This window comes from Penaeus vannamei, chromosome 18 (genome assembly GCF_042767895.1).
Source record: "Penaeus vannamei isolate JL-2024 chromosome 18, ASM4276789v1, whole genome shotgun sequence".
NCBI lineage: Eukaryota > Metazoa > Arthropoda > Malacostraca > Decapoda > Penaeidae > Penaeus > Penaeus vannamei.
This window is the reverse complement of record NC_091566.1, coordinates 34,753,130-34,775,794: the sequence shown is the minus strand read 5'-3', so window position 1 is coordinate 34,775,794 and position 22,665 is coordinate 34,753,130. Positions and strand designations below refer to the sequence as shown.

The window sequence follows — 22,665 nt, the reverse complement described above, 5'->3', positions numbered from 1 at the left end:
GTTCGACCTTATCTCCTACCACATTGTTCCATACTCCTGCCTCTTCCTCTGTTCCTCGGACATCTGTTATCTCATCTTCATAACAGTCTTTGTTTCTCAGACCTCCTCACACAAACCCCATCCAGAAACTTTTGAGGACATCCAAAACTCCTCTTCCTCATCCACCTTCCAATTCCTCTACATTCAAAGTAACTGCCAACATTCCTCATTCTCATGTTACCCCTACCCCTCATTCCTAATACACTCAATCCACTTGTGACAAGTGTTCTACCTCAGATCCTTTCCCTGCTGATGTTCTTCCTGATACTTCACCTCCGCCTTTTACTCTCCCCCCCCTCCCCCCAACAAAATTATAAACTACCACAGCACGGGCAATAGTATAAAAATTGTTCTTATCATATATGAAAGGGATTGAAACAAAATAACATAGTAAGTTTTACACATTTATTGACACAATTCACATTATCTCACCTTAATAGAGTGGAGAGATGAGATACTTGATGGAATGTGACCGGACAACCAACGAACTTCCTTAAACAGCATCACAACTCTGTTTGAAGAGGTTGTTATCACACCTAAACTAAGATGCATACAAGTGATGTTTTAACACCCTTACATTACACTTCAAAAGTACATGTAGTGTTGACAGTATCCAAACTATATACAGAGATATTTTACAGTCAAACAAAGTTTAATACAGAACATTGTTCTACCTAATACCTATACAGTGAAACCTATAAGGGGGAAAAAGTAATGATAGAAAAATCTTAAAGGTAGGAAAAAAATAATAATAATAAAAAAAATAAATAAATAAAAAAAATCTTGTGAAGTCAGTCTGTGGAACCATTGAATGCCCTTTTGGGATGTCATACTGGGTAGGGCTGGGAAGAGGCCGAGTGGGGGAGGCAGAGAAGGGAGTGTGAAATGAGGGGGGTCACCTGGCTAACACAAAGTGGAGGCTGCAGTGTCCTTCAGTACTTCTGCATCTCTCAACATGCATCGTCTGTGGCTCGACTGAAGTCCTGACGCTCTCAACTGCTGAAGTGTATAGAAGAGGTCTTCTTTCTTCTTGCCAGATGTTACCCTGTGAAACCCAAAATACAGTCAGACTGTGATACAGAGGAATTTTAGTGATATTAACTGATCAACACAGGCGAAGAACACTACTTGACACATGATTACAGAATTTGGGTGCAGTTCTAATAAGAAAAGTCTTTGAAATTATAGATCCTGAACTGTTGCCCCCTAACAGAAGTATCTTTGGCTGGTATGCAAACTCACAGTATATAACCATACATACAAATCTGATGCAAAAAACAAGATTCTCTTTTCTAGAAATAAAAATTTGATCATTGTGAACTTGGCTTATGCTGTGAGTTGAAGCATCAAAATGTATCAATGTAAAATGTTCAGTCAGATTTAGAAGAGAGCAAAATATACTAAACACATCATCAATTGGACATGATAGGGTAGAAGCCCAAATAACTGAATTTCTCATCAACTCTGAACCTACTAATACATGGAAATATAAATATATGTGTATATATATAAATATGGAGCTAAATTAATTGGACAAAATGAACCCTGCTGCAGTACCATAATGTCCCATAAAGCATATAAAAACCACTTCATAATGTAACTGGTTTTTCTAAGAAATTACTGAGTAAAACTTTGCGGTTAGGCACATTTTCTGTCACTGTAAGTTACCCACTTACCTCCAGAGACAAAATAAGTGGTACAGACAAAGCCTTGTTCGGCTACACCAACGACAATAGGCTCGACTGGTAAGACAGTAGGTGTGGTCAAGAAAACCTGAATTATTGGATCAGGACAACAAACATGAAATAAATACAAAAGCTTAAAACAATACAGATGAGTAAATCTCCCAAGGCCTTTTAAAATATGAATAAATGCAAGACTTGTCTTAAAATTCAAAACTGAGGTCTTACATCCAATCTTCCCAAGGGATGTAAAAATCTTCACCTTAAATATTGTCTCCTTTAATTTTGAGCAATCTTACACCTATCATAATAATCACAATTAATAGTACATTATTAGGTTGAACAATACTGGTCATGGCATCTCCCAAGCAAGAAATGTGCAATGAGAAAAGAGCACTGAATACACAAATCAAAAGTACTACTTACGGTGTACTATAATTATAATAACCCCTTGACTGTTCAAAAAAAAAATTATGTTATTTTACTGTATATAACCAACCTTTATTTCTAACAGACAAGAAAAATTACAATGTGTATATTAGCTAAAAACAAGTTCTCTTATTTTCTAACCTTAGAAAGAGTTAATTCCATCACTATTCTCCACACGTGCCTTTTTTTTTTATTATTATTATTATTTATTCATGTCATACCAGATGCCCAAAACTCTGAAAGAAAAGCTTATATATTCAAGATGCATAATTCTTTTCAGACTTAATCAACTACCACTGTTACCTTAGATTTCATTTACCTTGAAATAAATTAAGATTGATGGAAAGCTGTGTAACTGAATCAGATTATGACAGTGAAAGGCAAGATGACCTAGACTAAAATGACAGCCAAATTACTGGCCTCTGAATTTACATTACACTATTTCCTCTAAAAAATAAAAATAATAAGTATATGTAAAAATATGATGAGACAGAGACAGTGCTTCCTTTATTATGGTCCTCTTTCATCTATTCTTCGTTATCGTTATGAACAAAAAAGCATTTTATCATCAGAGCATCACAACCTTTAAGACTAGATTACATTTAATCAACCTAAGACATATGGAATCTATATAATTTTCCTTTTGTTTGTCCCTCTTTTCTTATTTCATTAACAACATCTTAAAAGCATACATTCCTAAGAACTGAAATATTTTAATCCTTTCAATTAGAAATAAGCAAAATGTTGTAATAATGGAAAAATACAGGCTATGTAAAATATGAGCTGCTTAAATGCAAACAAAACCTTTCACAAAAGTCCTTGTGTGTGTTTTTGCCAAATTCTAGGAATGCAAGACTATGTTCTGATTACATAGAGTGGGGATGAGAAAAAAAAAATAATCCATAGGTAAAAAATTATAATAATAATAATAATAATAATAATAATGATGATAACCTACAAAAGTGGAAATACCCAATCCCCAAAGAAAAATGTTTATATTCAAAACCACAAAACTTTATTAAAAATCTCCTTAATATCCAATTCAAGCTTGTTATCAAATGTTTGGCTAACAGCAAAAGAATGGATCATAAAATCATACATTTAAATAAATTCAATCTTAGAAAGTACAAAAAATCTCAGCAACATTAATTGCAGACATGTTTAATGTAACTAGCATCATCTTAGATAAACCAACACAACTCAGCTTTCTTTATCAAGATCAATTGTTAGCCAAAACTAGAAAAAACAAATCGTCAAGAAAGGCGCTGTGTGGATGTTAACTCCAAATAAGTCAACCAAATCAAACAATTTATAGACCAATAATCACTGGTTTATTCTGATTCTTTAGGATATTTGGTTAGTAAACGGTGCAACAAAAATATCAGCTAACATAGCTATGAGAAGCCACTGCTAAACTATTCCTCAGTTTCAAAGCTGCAACTGCTACAACTGAAAATTAATCAACAAGGGAGAAGAGAAAGTAAGAAGCCTTTTTCTTCCTTTTACTAAGTCTTCACCCCTTGGAATATAAATATCAACATGAATACATGTACAGTGTATGCATATGTATACATATATATATGAATGTGTGCCTGAGTGCGTGTGCATATGCGCATGTACCTCTATGTGAGTGAGTGAGCGTGTGTGTGTGCGCGCATGTATGTGTGCATGCATGTATCTGTGTGTGCATATGTGTATCTGCATGTGTATTCATGCATGTATCTGTGTGTACGCGCATATTTGCATGTGTATGTGTGCATGTATGTCTGTGTTTGTTTGAGTGCACATGTGTATGTGTGTGCATCAGAGTGCATGTGTATCAGTGCATGTGTGTGTGTGCATCAGTACATGGGCGTATATATATCTGTTCATGTTTGTGCGTGTATCTGTGAGTGTGTATATTTCTATACACACATATGTGTTTGTGTTTATCTGAGCGCACATGCGCATGTACCTGTACAGGTGTGTGTGTGTGTGTGTGTGTGTGTGTGTGTGTGTGTGTGGGTGTTTGTGTTTGTTTGTGTGTGTGTGTGTGTGTGTGTGTGTGTGTGTGTATGTGTGTGTGTATGTGTGTGCATGTGTGTGTGCACGTGTGTGTGTGTGTGTGTGTGTGTGTGTGTGTGTGTGTGTGTGTGTGTGTGTTTGTGTCTGTGTGTGTGTGTAAGTGTGCATGTATCTGTGTGTGTGTGTGAGTGTGCATGTATCTGTGTGTGTGTGTGAGTGTGCATGTATCTGTGTGTGTGTGTGAGTGTGCATGTATCTGTGTGTGTGCGCACATGTATCTGTGTGTGTGTGTGTGCATGTATCTGTGTGTGTGTGTGCATGTATCTGTGTGTGTGTGTGCATGTATCTGTGTGTGTGTGTGTGTGTGTGTGTGTGTGTGTGTGTGTGTGTGTGTGTGTGTGTGTGTGTGTGTGTGTGTGTGTGTGTGCATGTATCTGTGTGTGTGTGTGTGTGCATGTATCTGTGTGTGTGTGTGTGCATGTATCTGTGTGTGTGTGTGCATGTATCTGTGTGTGTGTGTGTGTGTGTGTGTGTGTGTGTGTGTGTGTGTGTGTGTGTGTGTGTGTGTGTGTGTGTGTGTGTGTGTGCATGTATCTGTGTGTGTGTGTGCATGTATCTGTGTGTGTGTGCATGTATCTGTGTGAGTGTGTATGTGCATGTATCTGTGTGAGTGTGTATGTGCATGTATCTGTGTGAGTGTGTGTGTGCATGTATCTGTGTGAGTGTGTGTGTGCATGTATCTGTGTGAGTGTGTGTGTGCATGTATCTGTGTGAGTGTGTGTGTGCATGTATCTGTGTGAGTGCATAAATGTGTGTGTATCTGCGTGTGCGCACCCATCTGTGTGTGTGCGCGCGCGCACCTGCACATGTATCTGTGTGTGTGCGTGCGTGTGTATCTATGTGTGCGCATATCTGTGTGTGTCTATCTGTGTATGTGTGTGTATCTATGTGTGTATCTGTGCATGTTTATCTGTGTGTGTGTGTGTGTGTGTGTGTGTGTGTGTGTGTGTGTGTGTGTGTGTGTGTGTGTGTGTGTGTGTGCGTGCGTCTGTGTGTGTGTGTGTCTGTGTGTGTGTGTGTGTGTGTGTGTGTGTGTCTGTGTGTGTGTGTGTCTGTGTGTGTGTGTGTGTGTCTGTGTGTGTGTGTGTCTCTGTGTGTGTGTGTGTCTCTGTGTGTGTGTGTGTGTGTGTGTGTGTGTGTGTGTGTGTGTGTGTGTGTGTGTGTGTGTGTGTGTGTGTGTGTGTGTGTGTGTGTGTGTGTGTGTGTGTGTGTGTGTGTGTGTGTGTGTGTCTGTGTGTATTTGTGAGTGTATGAATATCCCTGTGTGAGTGTGTATGAGTATCTGAGTGAGTGTGTGTATGAGTATCTGAGCGAGTGTGTGTATGAATATCTGTGTGTGAGAATGTGTATGAGTATCTGTGTGTGAGAGTGTGTATGAGGAGTATCTGTGTGAAGAGTGTGTATGAGGAGTATCTGTGTGTGAAGAGTGTGTATGAGGAGTATCTGTGTGTGAAGAGTGTGTATGAGGAGTACCTGTGTGTGAAGAGTGTGTATGAGGAGTATCTGTGCATGAAGAGTGTGTATGAGGAGTATCTGTGTGTGAAGAGTGTGTATGAGGAGTATCTGTGTGTGAAGAGTGTGTATGAGGAGTATCTGTGTGTGAAGAGTGTGTATGAGGAGTATCTGTGTGTGAAGAGTGTGTATGAGTATCTGTGTATCTGTAAAGTACCTGTGTGTGAAGAGTGTGTATGAGGAGTATCTGTGTGTGAAGAGTGTGTATGTTGAGTATCTGTGTGTGACGAGAATGTATGAGGAGTATCTGTGTGTGACGAGAATGTATGAGGAGTATCTGTGTGTGACGAGAATGTATGAGGAGTATCTGTGTGTGAAGAGTGTGTATGAGAAGAATTTGTGTGTGAAGAGTGTGTATGAGAAGTATTTGTGTGTGAAGAGTGTGTATGAGGAGTATCTGTGTGAAGAGTGTGTATGAGGAGTATCTGTGTGTGAAGAGAGTGTGTATGAGGAGTATCTGTGTGTGAAGAGAGTGTGTATGAGGAGTATCTGTGTGTGAAGAGAGTGTATGAGGAGTATCTGTGTGAAAAGAGTGTATGAGGAGTATCTGTGTGAAAAGAGTGTATGAGGAGTATCTGTGTGAAAAGAGTGTATGAGGAGTATCTGTGTGAAAAGAGTGTATGAGGAGTATCTGTGTGAAGAGAGTGTATGAGGAGTATCTGTGTGTGAAGAGAGTGTATGAGGAGTATCTGTGTGTGAAGAGAGTGTATGAGGAGTATCTGTGTGTGAAGAGAGTGTATGAGGAGTATCTGTGTGTGAAGAGAGTGTATGAGGAGTATCTGTGTGTGAAGTGTATGAGGAGTATCTGTGTGTGAAGAGAGTGTATGAGGAGTATCTGTGTGTGAAGAGTGTTTATGAGTATCTATGTATCTGTATATCTGTGTATGTGTGCATGCCTATTTGTAATTGTGCATGTGTACGCATTTTTCAGATACACTAAATTATGCATAACATAGAAAAAATAAATTAATTAAAAAAATAGGCTCACAGACAGAGCTTTACCAACTCCAAAGACTCATGAGAGAGAGCCAGAACCAGAGCTTAGAATCTAGTTATCACTGGAGGTTAGCAGGGACCACGGGTACCAGCTCATGGCAGGCAAACAATGTACCATGTGCACTCACCTGGTGAAGAACCTGTAGGGGGGAAAAACCACAAACATGTTGCCACTTACCTCAAGAGGAGATCACTCACTGGTTAAGCCTTCATTTCCCGCTCATCGGACTTTATTCTCCACATCTCCCTCTCGGCTCCTCCTTCACAATTGCCCTGTCACTCATCAGTATTCACGGTGGTACAGATCGCCTGGCAGAATATGAAATATAGTTGTAGAAAAAAAGTCAATCAAGCTTCTCAACCAACTCTTTACTGATAAAAATTAATTAGCTTTTATCAAGGTATTACAAGGTAAACATATGGATTACTTACTTTCTCTAAATAATAAAACTTAAGAACTTTAATATTGGGATATACTTTTAACTGCTAACAAAGTCAAGTTCAAAATTGAAAACAGTAATAAATTTTTACTTACATAATTTTTTACACATATATAATGGATAATTAAGTTACATAAAGATTTAAAGTATATTCTATTTCTTATGGTTTAAGGTTTCAGTATATCTACTTATCTTACTAGAAAGACTAGCATTACAATGAAATGCTATGGTTTATGGGTCATTTGGAAAATTTAGCAAATAAATTCCCACTTTTTAGACAATTCTGCCAGATTGATGGTAACTGCAATTTTTTTTTTTTTTTACTTTTGGTAAATATTCTAGTTCAAAAGATGCAAGAAAGTATGTATTACAAGTTAGCCCAAGAGTGCAAAAACAGGTACCCATGTTCAAGTGCTTAGTCACCAAGGAGTCAATTATCAGCCATAAATATTTCATCTATATATCTTTCCTTGATATCCAAAAAGATTTTTTTTTATTGTTTTATTATCTTTGTTATTAGTATGTTAATAACAAAATAATAACATAAAAAATAATATTATTATTAATAATAATATGAATATTACTAACTATGCAAGAACAATATCCCACAAATTTGAGGAATGGGGAAATCAGGTGCAGTCACTAAAGCCTACCAACTGATGCCTTGGTGCCTAAGCATACGTAGAGCTATCTGTGTGCAACAAAATTCACAAAATAACTATAGTGGACAGTGCATAAACCTGCAGCCGATGGGTTAAGGAGAATTAATTCCTGAAATCCAAGCAAGGTGGGTTTTCACTTCACTATCTGGTTTCATCAATATACACACACTAAGAAAATGGTGAGAAAACTTTGGACACCAAGAAGTCAAATACTTAAATAACACACTCGTGTTTACCTTCCTCAAATGCAAAGTAAATTGTATTTTCAATCACATTTTTCTTTATCATAACTTTCTTCTCCTTAATATTATCTATCCATCTATTTAAATACAAACAAAGAACACTAGTTTATTCTACTTTATAAATAGAAATACTACTGGTATGACTCGTGACTGGACATAGATGGTGAAAAACCAATGAGAATTTCTCTTTATTGCAAGACATTGATAGAAAATGTGTTAACCCTCACTACCCACTTCAAAAAGTATAAAACAATCATTAACAATATATATATGTATATATATATATATATTATATATATATTATATATATTACATATATATATTATATATATATATATATTACATATACATATTATATATATATATATATATATATATATATATATATATATATATTATATATATATATAACTCCAATAGCTACAAATTATGTAATGCTTTACATATCTATATCCATCTCTTCCTTTTTTTTTTTTCTTTCTTCTTTTTTTTTTTTTTTTTTTTTTTTTTTGGAAGGGAAGGGAGGTGTCTTTAACATACAGCTTGCTACATCAACAAATATCAATAACTAATAATAGCAAAACAGTCAAGGTGCATAAATCGTAAGTGCAATAAATGCTCTGTCTCAAATTCTACTGAAATTCATGCAAGTAAAGGAAACCTATTTGGAAAATAGCTGTCCACTGCAAAAAGTGTGTATATTCAAAATTATTTGAACTAGGAACGCAAAACTTTTTAAACATTGTTAATTCTTCTCTCTGAATAGCTGTATCAGATTTCTACATGCAAGAACGCATACAAAACAACCATAAGATGAAACTATTATTAACAGTGAACTAAACAAAATGCACAGAGCATCATACTAAAGTCTCCACGAATAAATGGAACAATCAACTTACAATTAAGACAATGTTAAGACTTCCAAAGGAGGAGGAGGAGGAGGGGGAGGGGGGTAATCTTTGCAAGTGTGTAAAGTGGGGGAGCACAACAAAGGGACAGTTATCTTGCAGAACCATTCACCATCTCTTCAATGCAAAACTATGTAAGATTCTTCCAGTAAATCAGTTTCTAAAAATATAAGTATATACAAAGGCCCATCTGCATACCTTTCAACCCAACACTTTTTTTTCTTTTAAAAGCACAATACTATATAATTATCATACCTTTATCCCTATCACACCAACATTCAATCACAGACAGATCTAAATCATGCAAACTCCCCAACATGCAAAGACTAAAACGAGACATACTTAAAAATTACCATTTTCTTCCCTGTGTCTCCTTCTATCATGCTCGCGACTTCGTGAGCGGTGATGCCTGTGAAAAAAGACAGCATGAGAATATATAAAATATATTTTCCAAAACTGTAAAAAAAATACATATTCTTCTCCTAAAAAGACAAATACAAAAATACGCAAATGAACAAATAAAAATAATATAAATATAAAAAATTCAACTCTTCTCTAGTTCTCACCTATCTCGGTCTTTCTCTCTCCTATCTCTGTCTTTTGAATGTGAACTTCTATAATCCCTGTCTCTGCTGCGGGACCTCCTCCTCTCACGGTCACGGCTGCGTGATCGTCTCCTGTCACGATAATCTCTGTCCCTCATTCTATCACGGTCTCTGTCTCTACTTCTCTCTGCACGCTCACGGTCTCGATCTCTGTCACTGCTGCAAAAGTCAAATGACAAACAATGAGCAATGTCATAATGTATAGGGATAAATAATTTCTTAAATTATTCTGAATTTATATTTGATAGAGAAAAAAAAGTCATAAATAAAAACAAGTTAAGCTCACATACCTTCTACGTCTACGGTCTTCATCTTTTCTTCTCCTCTCTTCTCTTTCTTTCTCTCTACGCTTTTCTTCTTCTTGTAAGGCTTTGCGTCTTTCTTCTCTTTCCTTTTCTCTCTGACTCTCTCTCTCTGCTCTTGCCTTTTCACGACTCTGTAGAAAAAAGAAAAAAAATTGAACATACATACCCCAAAATTTACGATAATCCATACAAGTTAAATCATTATCTAAACATTTGCCTACTCAAATACTTCCACTATATTTACCTAATATTTTACCAAAAAGACAAAAATAAATAAATAAATAAATACATAATAAATAGATAAATGGATAAAATAATAGTAATAAAAACATTAATAAAAACAATTAACAAATTCTACTCACATCTCTAATTTCCTGAATGGCTTGACGTAGCTTTGCAAAACCCACATGCTGCTTTCCTGTTAAGTGGTCATCAATTCGTTGTTGTGCATCGCCCACAATCAGGAAAGCACCACATACTTCACACACCTCCATCTGCTTTTCTTGTGAAGCTGCCATCTCTGCAGCCTGGTAAGTTAACGGCAAGCAACAAAAAGAATTACCCCCATGTCAACTTCAGATGACCTGTTATGCTTCTCTCTCCTCATAAGGCAGGATATACATACACAACACACAAAATTATATATATATATATATATATATATATATATATATATATATATATATATATATATATATATATATATATATATATATGTATAAAAGGAAAGACAGAGATACCTGATGCCACACAGAATTTTCATTACTTCTGCGCAGTGAGTCTCTCTCTTCTCGTAGTTGATCACAAAGTTTAAGGAGACCTTGCGCCTCTTCAACATTTCCTTCAGAACCTAGTCTTTCAGCCTCACTTACTAAACCTGTAATTCTTTCAGAAAGGAGTTCCAGCTGCTCATCTACTCTCCCATCGCCTGTTGTGCTGCTGGCCTGTAACAATGTAATTATCAATGATGAGCATATTTATGCTTCAAGTCTCAAATCACTTCTAGATGTTCCCTAATAAAAAAAGGTAAAATAAATAAAGCCAACCAGGGCGATTCAGACCTTTACAGGAGAAAAGAGTCTAGTCCCTTATTTCATATGTGTGATTTTTATTAATAAAGGATTAGTGGATTTGAATGTTCAGGGCAGTGCAAAAACTATTTATATATTTCTTGTGTGATTACAACTGCAAAATTCAAAGTACATATAACAGTATGTGCAAATGTAGCAAATTTAACCTGGTGGTTAACTGTTGCCTGATATTCATGTTTTAGTCAAGTTTATTTATCATACAACCAGTTTTCTTGTTTTTTAAAGGGGGGGGGGGATACTTGTGTGTGTGTGTGTGTGTGTGTGTGTGTGTGTGTGTGTGTGTAAATGGTTAATCAATTCAAGGCTAGGTCCACAATCACCCCAATAAGACCATGATCAACCCAAGGCTTAAACCAAATAATTTTTGGTTGTAGTCCACCTACCACTGCATGTTACTCTTTAAGTTTTCATTAAAACTTCCTAATTTTTTTGTGCCATGTAGGCCATACCCTACTAATGTATCCATTTTAATTTTCATTTCTGGTCAATAAATATATGAACAAGAACAAAGTTATTAAATAATAGGTCTAATTCTTCACTAAATAAAGAAGTACTCACCAAGGCATCCTTCACTGACAATGATAACCGTTGTTTTCCTTTTCTTATTCTTTTGTCTACTTCCGTAAGCATAGACTCTGCATATCTAACAAATTCATCTTCGAAGGCAGTGCGGCGATAGGAGTTGGCAGCTTCAAATTCCCTTTTTAATTCCTCGTCATGGACAGGCTAGAAAAAGTTAGAGGAACAACTTTTAATTGATCTAATAAATAAATATATTCATATATATCATTAATACAAATGTGTTGCAAGACAAACAATTTTTTGTTCTTTTTTTTTTTTTTGTCAAATTTATTTAGATACCAACCTTGTCACATGGTCCAAGATCAGACTTTGTATTTGTAAAGAGGTCATGTGGACAAAACTTCACCAGGTAGTGACGACACACCTGTAGATTAGAAAAGTTGTAGTTAGTCGCTTATATCATATATTCCCACAGATTACATAAAAAGGATATATTGAGAGACTTGTTCCTCTTCCCTATAAAATACTGGTCATAATCCACCCAAAATATTAATCAATTACCCTTTTTTCAGGACATATAACAATCTCTACGGTACTTTAACCTCAGTCTCTATAAAAAAGAAAAAGAAAAAAGAAGAAAAGAAAAAGAAGAAGAAGAAGAAGAAGAAGAAGAAGAAGAAGAAGAAGAAGAAGAAAACAGGAAAATAGAATTTATAAACTGCAACTGCACTGCAAAAAATAAAGAGATGAAAGATCCAGCAATGGAATGATTGTATGGCTCCTAATTACCGGATAGCTTGTTTGTAAACCATTTCTTTTACTTAAGCTGTTTTCTATCCAAATTCACTTAAACCTGTAATGATCTACAAAGACTCTACTGCAATGCCTTTACCTTTTACTTATATTTTAGAAATTACCTTTACTTATCCTTTACAGATGGCACACTTGTCAGGAACAGGAAGAGGTGTCTCACCACTTTCCAGCATTCATTTTTTTTATATCAATAATGGAATTTCTCACAATTTTTCTTTTTACCATAAACATTCAAAATTTGCTATATTCCAAATTTTTCTTCTGCTTCCAGCAATGGTGGTGAAACCTATTAGATAACCATCTATTTTTTTTTTTTTTTACAGCATATGCCATTTTCTCAAAAGGCCATACTATTTTGCAACCTGCTGTTTCAAAGTTAATGAATGCCTTGTTCATACAATGGGCTGTAACCTGCATGGTATTGGCAAATGGCAAGAGGAAAGGATACCATATGCACTTCTGTATCTTGTGAAAGGGCATTTGGTAGAAACTGAGTTGCAGCATGGCACTCACAGAACATACTTGGCTTCTATCAGGTGAACAACTAATGGCTTGCAGGAACCTTGACTCTACCAGAATTCCATCACATTTGCACACTCCTTCCCTCTTTGCTACATTAGTAATGATGGCACAATATCTACCTTTTTTCTACTTCAATAATAAAAAAATTTCTAGAGCATAAGGCAAACTGCTCAACAAAAGCTATTCTTGACCCTGACATAGAAATGTCACATGGCATGATACTTTAGTCTGGACACTTCATACTTTTGCTTACACGCTTGGTATTTCAGTATTTCCTATCTACACCAAAAAACATTTGTGGTATATCAGAGCACTCTTGAGTTCTAAGTAAGTTACCAATTTTTCTTTTCCTGAGTTTGAGTGCACTTTTAATTAATTCATTTAATCTAATACATAATATTTATAATTTATGATGTCCTAGTTAAAGAAATGAGACCTTGTGTGGTGAAACTGATATACAAATTGTGTAATATACAAGAATACAACAATTTCAACAATAATTTTATGTAAAGTCTGCACTTTGTTGATACAATGAAATTAGAATCACTGCACTTCTAATGTGTAATATCCAATTATAGCTGTTAAGTCATGAACACCATCTGTTTTGATATAGTTCCTTAATAGGGTAAGCAGAGCATATACCAGAGAAATTAAGGGAGGAGGGGGATCATACAAATAGTGAGTATCTGAATCTTGAGTCATTTTCACTCAAATTTGACCGCATAGTACCATGATTAAATTGCAGTTCTGAGAAAGTTTTTGTTTTGCAAACACAACTTAGAGCAGCTTTGGCACATTTGGCAGAGATGTACATGCCACCTGGAAAGGAGACCAACCATAACATGGCATGTGTATATATGCCAACCATCAAGTAATGGGTTATGCAGAAGTCATCTGTCTAGAAAAGAGCCATCTATCAGGAAAATGGAATCCTGGATATTCAATTTGCCTTTAACCCATTAACGCAGATATATTTTGAAGCGGGACGCCCGGCAATGTTTATTTTTTCGGTGTCTCATATGTGGGACACCCGTTGTTAGCGAGTCAAAACTAAGCAATGAAAACTATTCTTATATCAACCAAACAATCATCAAGTAGATGAAGTTTCTACCAAGTAGCCTGGATACAGATGCTGGATGCAGCATGACCAAACTTAGTGTGCTAAATATATGTTGTGGCCAAGTTGCAGGCCAGGGCTGCTGCAATCCTCACTCTCCAGTGAACAAGCCATGCAAGCGATTCACTGTAAGACTAGCACTTCTTTGAAAAATATGGAGGCCTGGCCGACCTCTTGCTCAATCTTTGCTGGTCGCATGGCCTCATTTCAGGGGAAATTAAATGCGTCAAATGCAACAGCATTTGTCGCATAGACAATATTAATTCATTCAGGTGTGACAAAACTCAGAAGAGTAATAAGAGGAAAGTTAGATGCAATTTCAAAAAATCTCTTTTGAAATACACCTGGTTTGATAACAGTAAGCTCGATTTTGAAACAAATTTAAAGTTTGTCAATTTGTATTTGAGAGAGAGGTTTTCTTTCGAATCTGCACGGAGTGAATTTAATTTACCGAACAAGACTATTTGCGATTGGGCGAGCTTCTACAGGGAAGATCTAATTTTTTTGTGCTTTGAAAATCAATCCGACAAAATAGGTGGGTCGGGAAATTGTCGAGGTTGATGAATATAAATTTGGAAAATGAAAATATAATGTTGGTAGAATAACTAAAGGTCAGTATTTTTTTGGAGGAGTATACCGCAATAGTGGGAAAAAAATTCTCGCACCCGTGGAAACCCGTGACTCTCTCTGCTTTCGCTTGTTTACTTTAGAAGTATTTCATTCGCTGTCCGTCGGACAAAGTTTGTCTCGTCTTTCTGATTACACGGCCTTTCTATTGTTGTTGGGACATAAATATAGGATCGTATTTCATATAATTAAACCTTTTATCGACATTGAAGTGTTATTTATTTTATCTCAACATTTACAGGTTGTCATAGAGATCATGCACCCCTCCCCACCAATGGAGCTTCCTGAAATTGATTTATCCCCCTCATCCCTCCCCCCCTCGGAACTTATTAGGTGAAACATTTCTCGCCAGCCTCCTGTCACTGACTGCCTGCGAATCCTTCTGTCAAACCTGGCGGCAGAAACATGGAAGAGTGCATATGCAGAAGTGTCTTCATGCTGATTCCCTTAAATCACTGTCTAATAAATCTTGAAACATGAAAATGAGGTATAACAATATTAACAAAGGCCTCTGAAACCATATCTGTGGAACAGCAGACACCGATAATTAGCCAAATATCGTTTTGACAACGGCGTAGTAATACATGAACTACTTAACAGAGTGCAAGAATGAGTTGACTGGTCGCAATTTTCTTTACATTCACGATGTCAACATGGCGAGGGACTTAGTAAAAGATGGGTCAGTCTTCTCTCTTCTCTGTCGTGTAACTCCTTTATTTTTGATTTGCGCACCTTTTGCCATAGATGAAGGGTCTTATTTAACGTCAAGGTAACCATACCATATTTTTTTTTTCACTCAATTTATGATTGTTATACACTGCAAATTTTCCCAATCTTTCATTTTCATTCCACTGGGAAATAAAAAAGTAAAAACTGCTGAAGCCACGAGTGACTGCATTGGATTCATGGCTCCTATCACAGCCAAGCGTTTCTTTGCAGAGGTTTCTATTCACGTGGGTAATTCTACTTTCTTATACAAGTGTGAAAATGGGATTATCTCATTTTCGACAAACCCGCCCCCACAGTCCACGCTACCCCCCCCACTGTCCCTTGAAGTGTATACCAACCATTGTCGTATGGTAAAATGGGTAATTTTTCATTTCAAACAGCCCTCCCACCTCAAAAATATTTTCTTTGAATCCGATGATTAACAGTGTAATATGTGTAAATCCATTGTTGTTCAAGTTGCGGAGGTAAACCCACAGATGAAAAGTTTATTTTCATTCATTATATCCAATAAATGTAAAATTTCTTTTTTAACTGAAGGCTGTGTGGAACTAAAATTATTCCGGAAAATGTACCCTGCAGATGGATATACCTTGATTCCTATACAGCACACAAACAACCCTATAACTACATCCACAGAGGAGGACAGAGGAGTTTAGATTAAATCCAGATGTTGCTGGCCCAATACCTCAAAGACAAAAAAAACTGAGTTTAAGGAAATATAAATAGGGACATCTATAGGCCTACTATAATTGAATTTTACAATACAGTCAACACTTAGTGCACGGAAGAGAAATTAATTGATTTAAAATAATACAAAATCAGTTTTAAAATCCAAAAATGTGCTGTTTCAACATCAAACTACATGACTTTGAAATTAAATCCAAATTCAACCCCAAAACTGAAAAAAATTGTCAAAATGAGCCCGTCAACATCTGCTCGTGAAGTTGAACAAAGACGCGGTTTCCACTTCTAACATCGCCAGGCCACGGACACTCAATGACATCCACGCCGTATAAAAGGTGAAACGTTTCCCGAGGAGAAGGCCGCCTCGTTGACCCATTACCCGACGGGACTTACGATGGGGGAGAGAACAAAACCTAAAACAGCGAGGATGTAGGAACTTCGCGCTCTACCGAAGACGCTTCATTTTACCTCGAAATTCACGTTTTTCTCCTCCATTTAGATCATGATACGTTTCTCCTGTTCTTACCTCGGGTGAATCCCAATGTACATTTTGATTTCTCTCTTCGGGAAGCACATTTCTCGACCTTCCCATAAGCTCATCGAGCAGCGCCGCGGCCGCTTGCGTCGCCATTTTGCTCACATGGACGACCGAGCGTTGTTGGAACCTCGGCGAGATGGACATGTTTTTGTGGATATCTATTTGTGTTTATGTAATGTTTTTTTTTTGTCATCTGTGGTTCAGGATCTCAACTCCGGTTTTTTTCACATTTTTTAAGGGAAAGACTATGGACGGTTGACGTTGTTGGAACCTATTAAATGATTTCGGATTCGAGTTGAGCGTTGGGAGATTCGGAATTATCTTATAGATATAAATAGGCATAAAAATCATGGATGGCAATTTTGTTTCATTAGCTTTACTTTCTGAAGTCAGCCTTTTGGTTTGCCATTTAATATTTCCTATCCTTTCTCTCATGCAGAATTTTAAGAAGACTTTCTAATATTTTGGATATGTATGTGCATATGTATTTTCTCTTAATTTTGATTGCGGTTTTGCTTTTAACTTCGATACGTGAGGCAGGTTTTGGAACAAAATATGGATGATTTCAAAATTGTGAGAACAGTGACCATAGATGTGTGGGGCTTTATAAAGACTTTCGATCACCCCGGCCTTACCAACGGCATTATCATATTTTTTATATATTAATAATTTCCTCATTGATTATTAGTGTGGTTTAGTATGTGATTGGATAAAACCGAAAAGTACATGAGTATTATTTTATTTTCACGATTAATTACAGCATGTGAACTGACACTACTTACGAATTCGAGAAGGAATCTGTCACCATGAATTGACAATTTTTGACAACGTGACAACCACTGAGTTGATGACAACAGAGAGGAGTAGACGTCATATAACTGTTGGATATGAATGAGTTTCACGTGTTAAAATATACTGACAGGTAGAAAATTCCACTTCTAATTTGTGAGGTGAATTCCAACTTGGCAGTAAAACCAGCGTTTCGGATACATTTCTTATGAAATACGTTTATAGAGTATAGCTTATTATAGAAGGTATCTCTGCGCATATGCACAAAACTCATGGGCGCGCGCATAAGCACATATGCACTTTCATATTCAATTGCGCACTTTTCACTCATAGACGAACACACACACACACACACACACACACACACACACACACACACACACACACACACACACACACACACACACACACACACATGTACAACATAATGTACTATATTATATTTCAGATCTAAATAGACATTCTCTCTCTCTCTCTCTCTCTCTCTCTCTCTCTCTCTCTCTCTCTCTCTCTCTCTCTCTCTCTCTCTCTCTCTCTCTCTCTCTCTCTCTCTCTCTCTCTCTCTCTCTCTCTCTGACACATAATCAACCCTATCAAGACCAAGTAAATTTCCAGGTCCCATAAACTGCCAGAACTTCTAAGGTTAGGTGGTTAAGTTATTACAAAAACTGACACCTATTAGTATCTTGCTCCCCACCTCATGTCCCGCAATTCCCGCTTAACGCAGAAAATTGTTCAGCACAGCAGGGTACAATATTTAAGTGACAGATACACAGGTATCTCCTTAGGAGTTCTAAGGCTGATGTGTATTTTTCTTGTGAGGTCCGTGATAGACTGTGCGTTTCCGGTTCCTAGTATGTTGCCACAAAATGCTTTCAAACCCCTATAAGTCTTATAGAACAAGGTCATAAGAGTCATTCTTGGTTACCCAGTGACTCCTATAGTTCTTGTTAGGGGGAGAGTTAGACCTCCCTTCAATTCAGAGTCGTAATAACCCAAGTCAACACCATACTCGGCTTCAGACTTCTGTAGCTTCAATCCAGACTACAAATTTCCTTTTTTATGTCTAATGATATTAATTATAGAGTTATGCATGTTCGTCGGCCTCGATACTCCAATCTCTTAAAGTCCGACTTCAAATGGAAGAGCAAATCTGCCCGAACTATACCCAGTATAATTGTGGAAAACGGATGCAATTGACATCTTAGAAGCAACGCACTGTACCCTGTCATAGATTGCATGTTTTTCATATTGACAAATTAACAGGGCCTAAGTCTGCGACTTCAATAACAGAAATAAAAGGCCGTTATATAGATAAAATTCTCCATCCCCGTCATGGTGCAGTACCCCCCACTTTCAACTACTGCGAGGCTTCCACTTGTCCTCATGGAGTACCTTAAATTGCTCTTAAAGGAAGCAAGCACAACTGATGCCGAGTCACTGGCCATATGCCATGCCACCAAACAAGGTAGTGAACAGTAGCGACACCTAGCTGCTTCCCCTGACAGCCAGGGTGCACTCTGTACACTTACTGTATTTAGTCCAGGGACCATGGTGACTAAGAATATCCTGCGCCAAATTTCAGAGCAATACAAGTGTCACTATGCTGGATACCCTCTCATAGGATTCAGTGTGAGAAGATGGATCAGTTAGTAAAATTAGGACTTCCACGTGAATAATTATACAGTGCAATACAATTATCTCTTAAAAAAAAAAACGCGTTATCAGTTATCTTCCAAATTATGAGGGCCTGGTATGGACCATCGAAAAACTGAAGAAAAATTAAAATGATACCATTTGTTATTATGATAATATTGTATAGTGATATTTGACATGGACAAGCCATATTGTCTATAACGGACTGTCTCGGAGGCAGCAGATTGTACCAACTAGGCTACGCATAGGATATCAGTACACTATATATTATGTACAGGGTGCAGTTTTGGAAGTAAAGTCAGTTACGTATCACTACTGCAAAATGTGCAAGGTGCCCAAGTCGTATAAGCTTACACATTTACTTTGTTGCACGAAAACTGCAACCTATTGATCAAATAGCACTGTCCAGAGACCAGCACTTATTGATTATATCAATTTTATTATACACGCTGTCTTTGATATCTCCCTCCCTCTCTCCCTCCATCCCCCCTCCCCTTCCCTCTCTCTCTCTCCCAACCTCTCCCTCCCACCCTTTCTCTCCCTTCCCTCCCTTCCCTTCCTCCTTCCCTCCCTCCCACCCCCCTCTCCCTCTCCCTTCCTCCCTCCCTCTCCCTCTCCCTCTCCCTTCCTCCCACCCTCCCCCTCCCTCTCTCTCTCCTTCTCTCACTCTCTCTTCGTACTCAAACAACAGGTCCTGTCAGGGTTCGAAGTGTTTGTGGTTACTTTCGCGCCGTTAAAATGCGAACTGCGTCGGTTGCCAAGGAGGGAAGAAGCATTACGAGAGGCAGTGCCGTCTGGGAGTATTTCGGGTGATTTTTTCCTGAAGTTAGAGGGGAGGCTGAGATTATTATCGCTAATATTATTAATAATATTATTGTCATTATTATTATTATTGTTGTTGTTATGATTATTATCATTATAATTATCATTATTATTATTATTATTATTATTATTATTATTATCATCATCATCATCATCATCATCATCATCATCATCATCATCATTATCCTTATTAATGTAATTTTTTTATTGTCTTTATTATCATTGTTATTAATACTATTGCTATTATTATCAATGCTCCTCCTCCTCCTCATCATCATCATCATTATTATCATTGTTATTATCATCATCATTACTATTATCATCATAATCATTATTACTATTATTATTATCATCATCAGCACTACTTCTGCTACTGCAACTATTGTAGTTATCGCTATTATTATAACTAGTAATATCATCATGTTCATCATTATCATCATTAACACTACTACAACTACTGCTACAAGTATTATTATTGTAATTATTAATATTATTATCATTATTCATTATTATTATTGTTATTATTATTATTATTATTAATACGTCTACTATTCCTATTATCATTCTAATTCTTCCTAATTATTGTTATCATTATCATTATTATCATCATTATCATCGCCATTAACACGACTACTGCTATTACTACAACTATCATTATTGTTGTTATTATCATCATTAACTCACTTATTATTTGTATTATTGTTGATATCATTGTTACTGTTATCATTATCATCATTATCATTATTTTTATCATTATCATTATCTTCGATTTTATTAATATAATTATCCTCATCATTATCCTCATTATTATTATCATTATCCTGATCATAATCATCACCATCATTATTAGTAGCAACCGTCCTAGGATTTCAACTACATCTACCATAAATACTACCATAACAACTACAAAAACTCGTAACCATAACAGCAAAACTACCAATAATGACATCAGTATTTACAAAAGTAACAACACAGTATCTCAAAACCCGTATTTTATAAAGAAAAAGGATATCCTGTTGTACTTTTTTCGAAATGGAGTTTGGCAATGTGTTCTGCGTCACTGTATTCCTCCGCGTTGTTGACGTTTTCCTCGTCCGATTCGGAAAATTAGACGCAACATTTTTTTTATCCGTTAGGAAGAGGGGGAGGGGACAGAGAGGAAGTGGAAGAAAGAGAGAGGGAGAGCAGGATTAAGAGAGGAAGGGAGTGACCTAGAGAGAGGGAGAGGGAGGGAGGGAGGGAGGGAGAGAGAGAGAGAGAGAGAGAGAGAGAGAGAGAGAGAGAGAGAGAGAGAGAGAGAGAGAGAGAGAGAGAGAGAGAGAGAGAAAGGAAAGAAAAAAGAGAGAATAAGGAAAGGCAGAGAGAAAGAGACAGACATAATAGCAAGTTACAGGATATTGCTGCCTTTTCTCGCCCTGTCCCGGACACACGGACATCATTTCCTCTCCCATTTCCGTTAAGAGAAAGAGAGTGAGAAAATCGCTTTTTCCGCCATATGACATGTTTTGTCCCAGACACAAATATTGAGCTTCATGTGTCCTATTACATCCGCACTTAACGTGTATTTTTCCCTCCTGTGGAATTTTCCCGGTTAGGTTAAATTTTTTGTTTTATTCTTCTTTCTAAAAGCTATTTTTTCGTTTCACTTTTCTGTTTATGATAATCATTATATCTTTTTTTTTTTTTTTATCAAACTGGCATAAGATATCGAACACAATTGGGCTGTTAGAAAAATGAGTTAAAATTATCTTTTAATCTTCTTATCCTTAAGGAGAACTGAATACATGTAAACTATTTTTATCTATCATGACGCTAAAACATTTACAATCCTTTCATGTGACATTAATATATACATATATTTATCTATATCTATATATATACATATACATATACATATACATACATATATATATATATATATATATATATATATATATATATATATATATATATATATATATCTTTCTCTCTCTTTATATATACATAGAAAGAGAGAGATAAGGATTTCATTACAAAAAAAAAAATATCTTGTTATACTTTGGAATATGCATTTATACTCAGACTAAAATGACTTTAGGATGACCCTATATTTTTGATGACCTTGTTCTAACAGAAGGTGTCCCTGCCCCCCCCCCCCCCTCCACGAAACAGTTCAATCCCGGACTTCCTGTTTCCTGCTATTTTTGTTTGTTCTTGTTTTTCTCGTCGCCATATATAGCCAGATAGTTAGCGTTGAATACCACGATCTCCCTGACTTTGCTAAACCCTTTTGGCGCTGTGTTATCAACCAAAACCAACAACAAAAAGATAAATTAAAAGAATGTATATATACTCAGCAGAGGAAGTGCATCTCATAGTCTTTTCTTTAAATCACTAGGTAGAAAAGGGATATATAGACAATGTGTAGACATTACTTATACATATATATTATCTAGAAGAGATAGAAGGCTGTTGGCAACCCACTTCTCACTTCCCTTAATTATAGGAGGAAAATCTGAATATAATGGCGAAAAAAGGTGTTTATTTCAGTCCTAGTGGTGCAAAAGTAGTCCAGTTAATTTCCCGTTTTCTATGACTACCGAATGGGTGTATGGTAGCAAGCGAAACAAATATAAGTTTGTCATGGAAAAAAAAAATCTGTAAGGGCACTGTTCTTTCATTAATAACTCAAAGGATTATACTAATTTTGGTATTTGATTTAACAAGATTTATGTCAGCTGTAGCGTTTTTTTTCCATGTTAAATTTCATGTATGTTCTTCTAATAAGACCATGCTAGAAATTCTTGTTGACGGAAGAAATATTTAGGTGAAGTGTATGTAAAAAGATGTTAAGTGCTAACGAAAGAGTTAGCTTAAAAACTTTAGTCCTAA

General features: G+C 36.4%; 2 protein-coding genes across 3 annotated transcripts; both read right to left on the bottom strand.

Moving 5' to 3' along the window:
• Window positions 1-430: 430 nt before the first annotated feature.
• LOC113822287 (luc7-like protein 3) lies at window positions 431-16,686 on the bottom strand. Of its 2 annotated transcripts, none has more exons than XM_027374838.1 (10): window positions 16,516-16,686; window positions 11,841-11,921; window positions 11,534-11,701; window positions 10,625-10,828; window positions 10,247-10,411; window positions 9,870-10,015; window positions 9,541-9,738; window positions 9,317-9,383; window positions 6,901-7,031; window positions 431-1,084 (listed from the first exon to the last, which is right to left on the bottom strand). In XM_027374838.1, exons 1-8 carry the CDS (start codon window positions 16,669-16,671, stop codon window positions 9,317-9,319), a joined length of 1,185 nt encoding a protein of 394 aa, XP_027230639.1. In that variant the 5' UTR covers window positions 16,672-16,686; the 3' UTR covers window positions 431-1,084; window positions 6,901-7,031. The 2 variants fall into 2 exon arrangements, with proteins under 2 accessions (XP_027230639.1, XP_027230637.1); XM_027374836.1 differs by having other exon boundaries at window positions 9,328-9,383.
• On the bottom strand, window positions 4,980-7,006 carry LOC138864819 (uncharacterized). Its single transcript, XM_070133426.1, has 4 exons — window positions 6,989-7,006; window positions 6,851-6,862; window positions 5,884-6,588; window positions 4,980-5,837 (listed from the first exon to the last, which is right to left on the bottom strand). The coding sequence occupies exons 1-4, from the start codon at window positions 7,004-7,006 to the stop codon at window positions 5,121-5,123; spliced, it is 1,452 nt and encodes a 483-aa protein (XP_069989527.1). The 3' UTR covers window positions 4,980-5,120.
• Window positions 16,687-22,665: the final 5,979 nt, after the last annotated feature.

Bases quoted from the DNA above. Each gene is read 5' to 3' on its own strand.
- LOC138864819 (XM_070133426.1), bottom strand. The intron at 5,838-5,883 runs GTACTTTACAGA...CTTCACACACAG, and splicing joins TACACACTCTTCACACACAG to ATACTCCTCATACACACTCT.
- LOC113822287 (XM_027374836.1), bottom strand. From the start codon at position 16,671: ATGTCCATCTCGCCGAGGTTCCAACAACGCTCGGTCGTCCATGTGAGC. The intron at 11,922-16,515 runs GTAAGAACAGGA...TCTAATCTACAG, and splicing joins TACATTGGGATTCACCCGAG to GTGTGTCGTCACTACCTGGT. The intron at 7,032-9,327 runs GTAATTTTTAAG...ATATTCTGCCAG, and splicing joins GAGACACAGGGAAGAAAATG to GCGATCTGTACCACCGTGAA.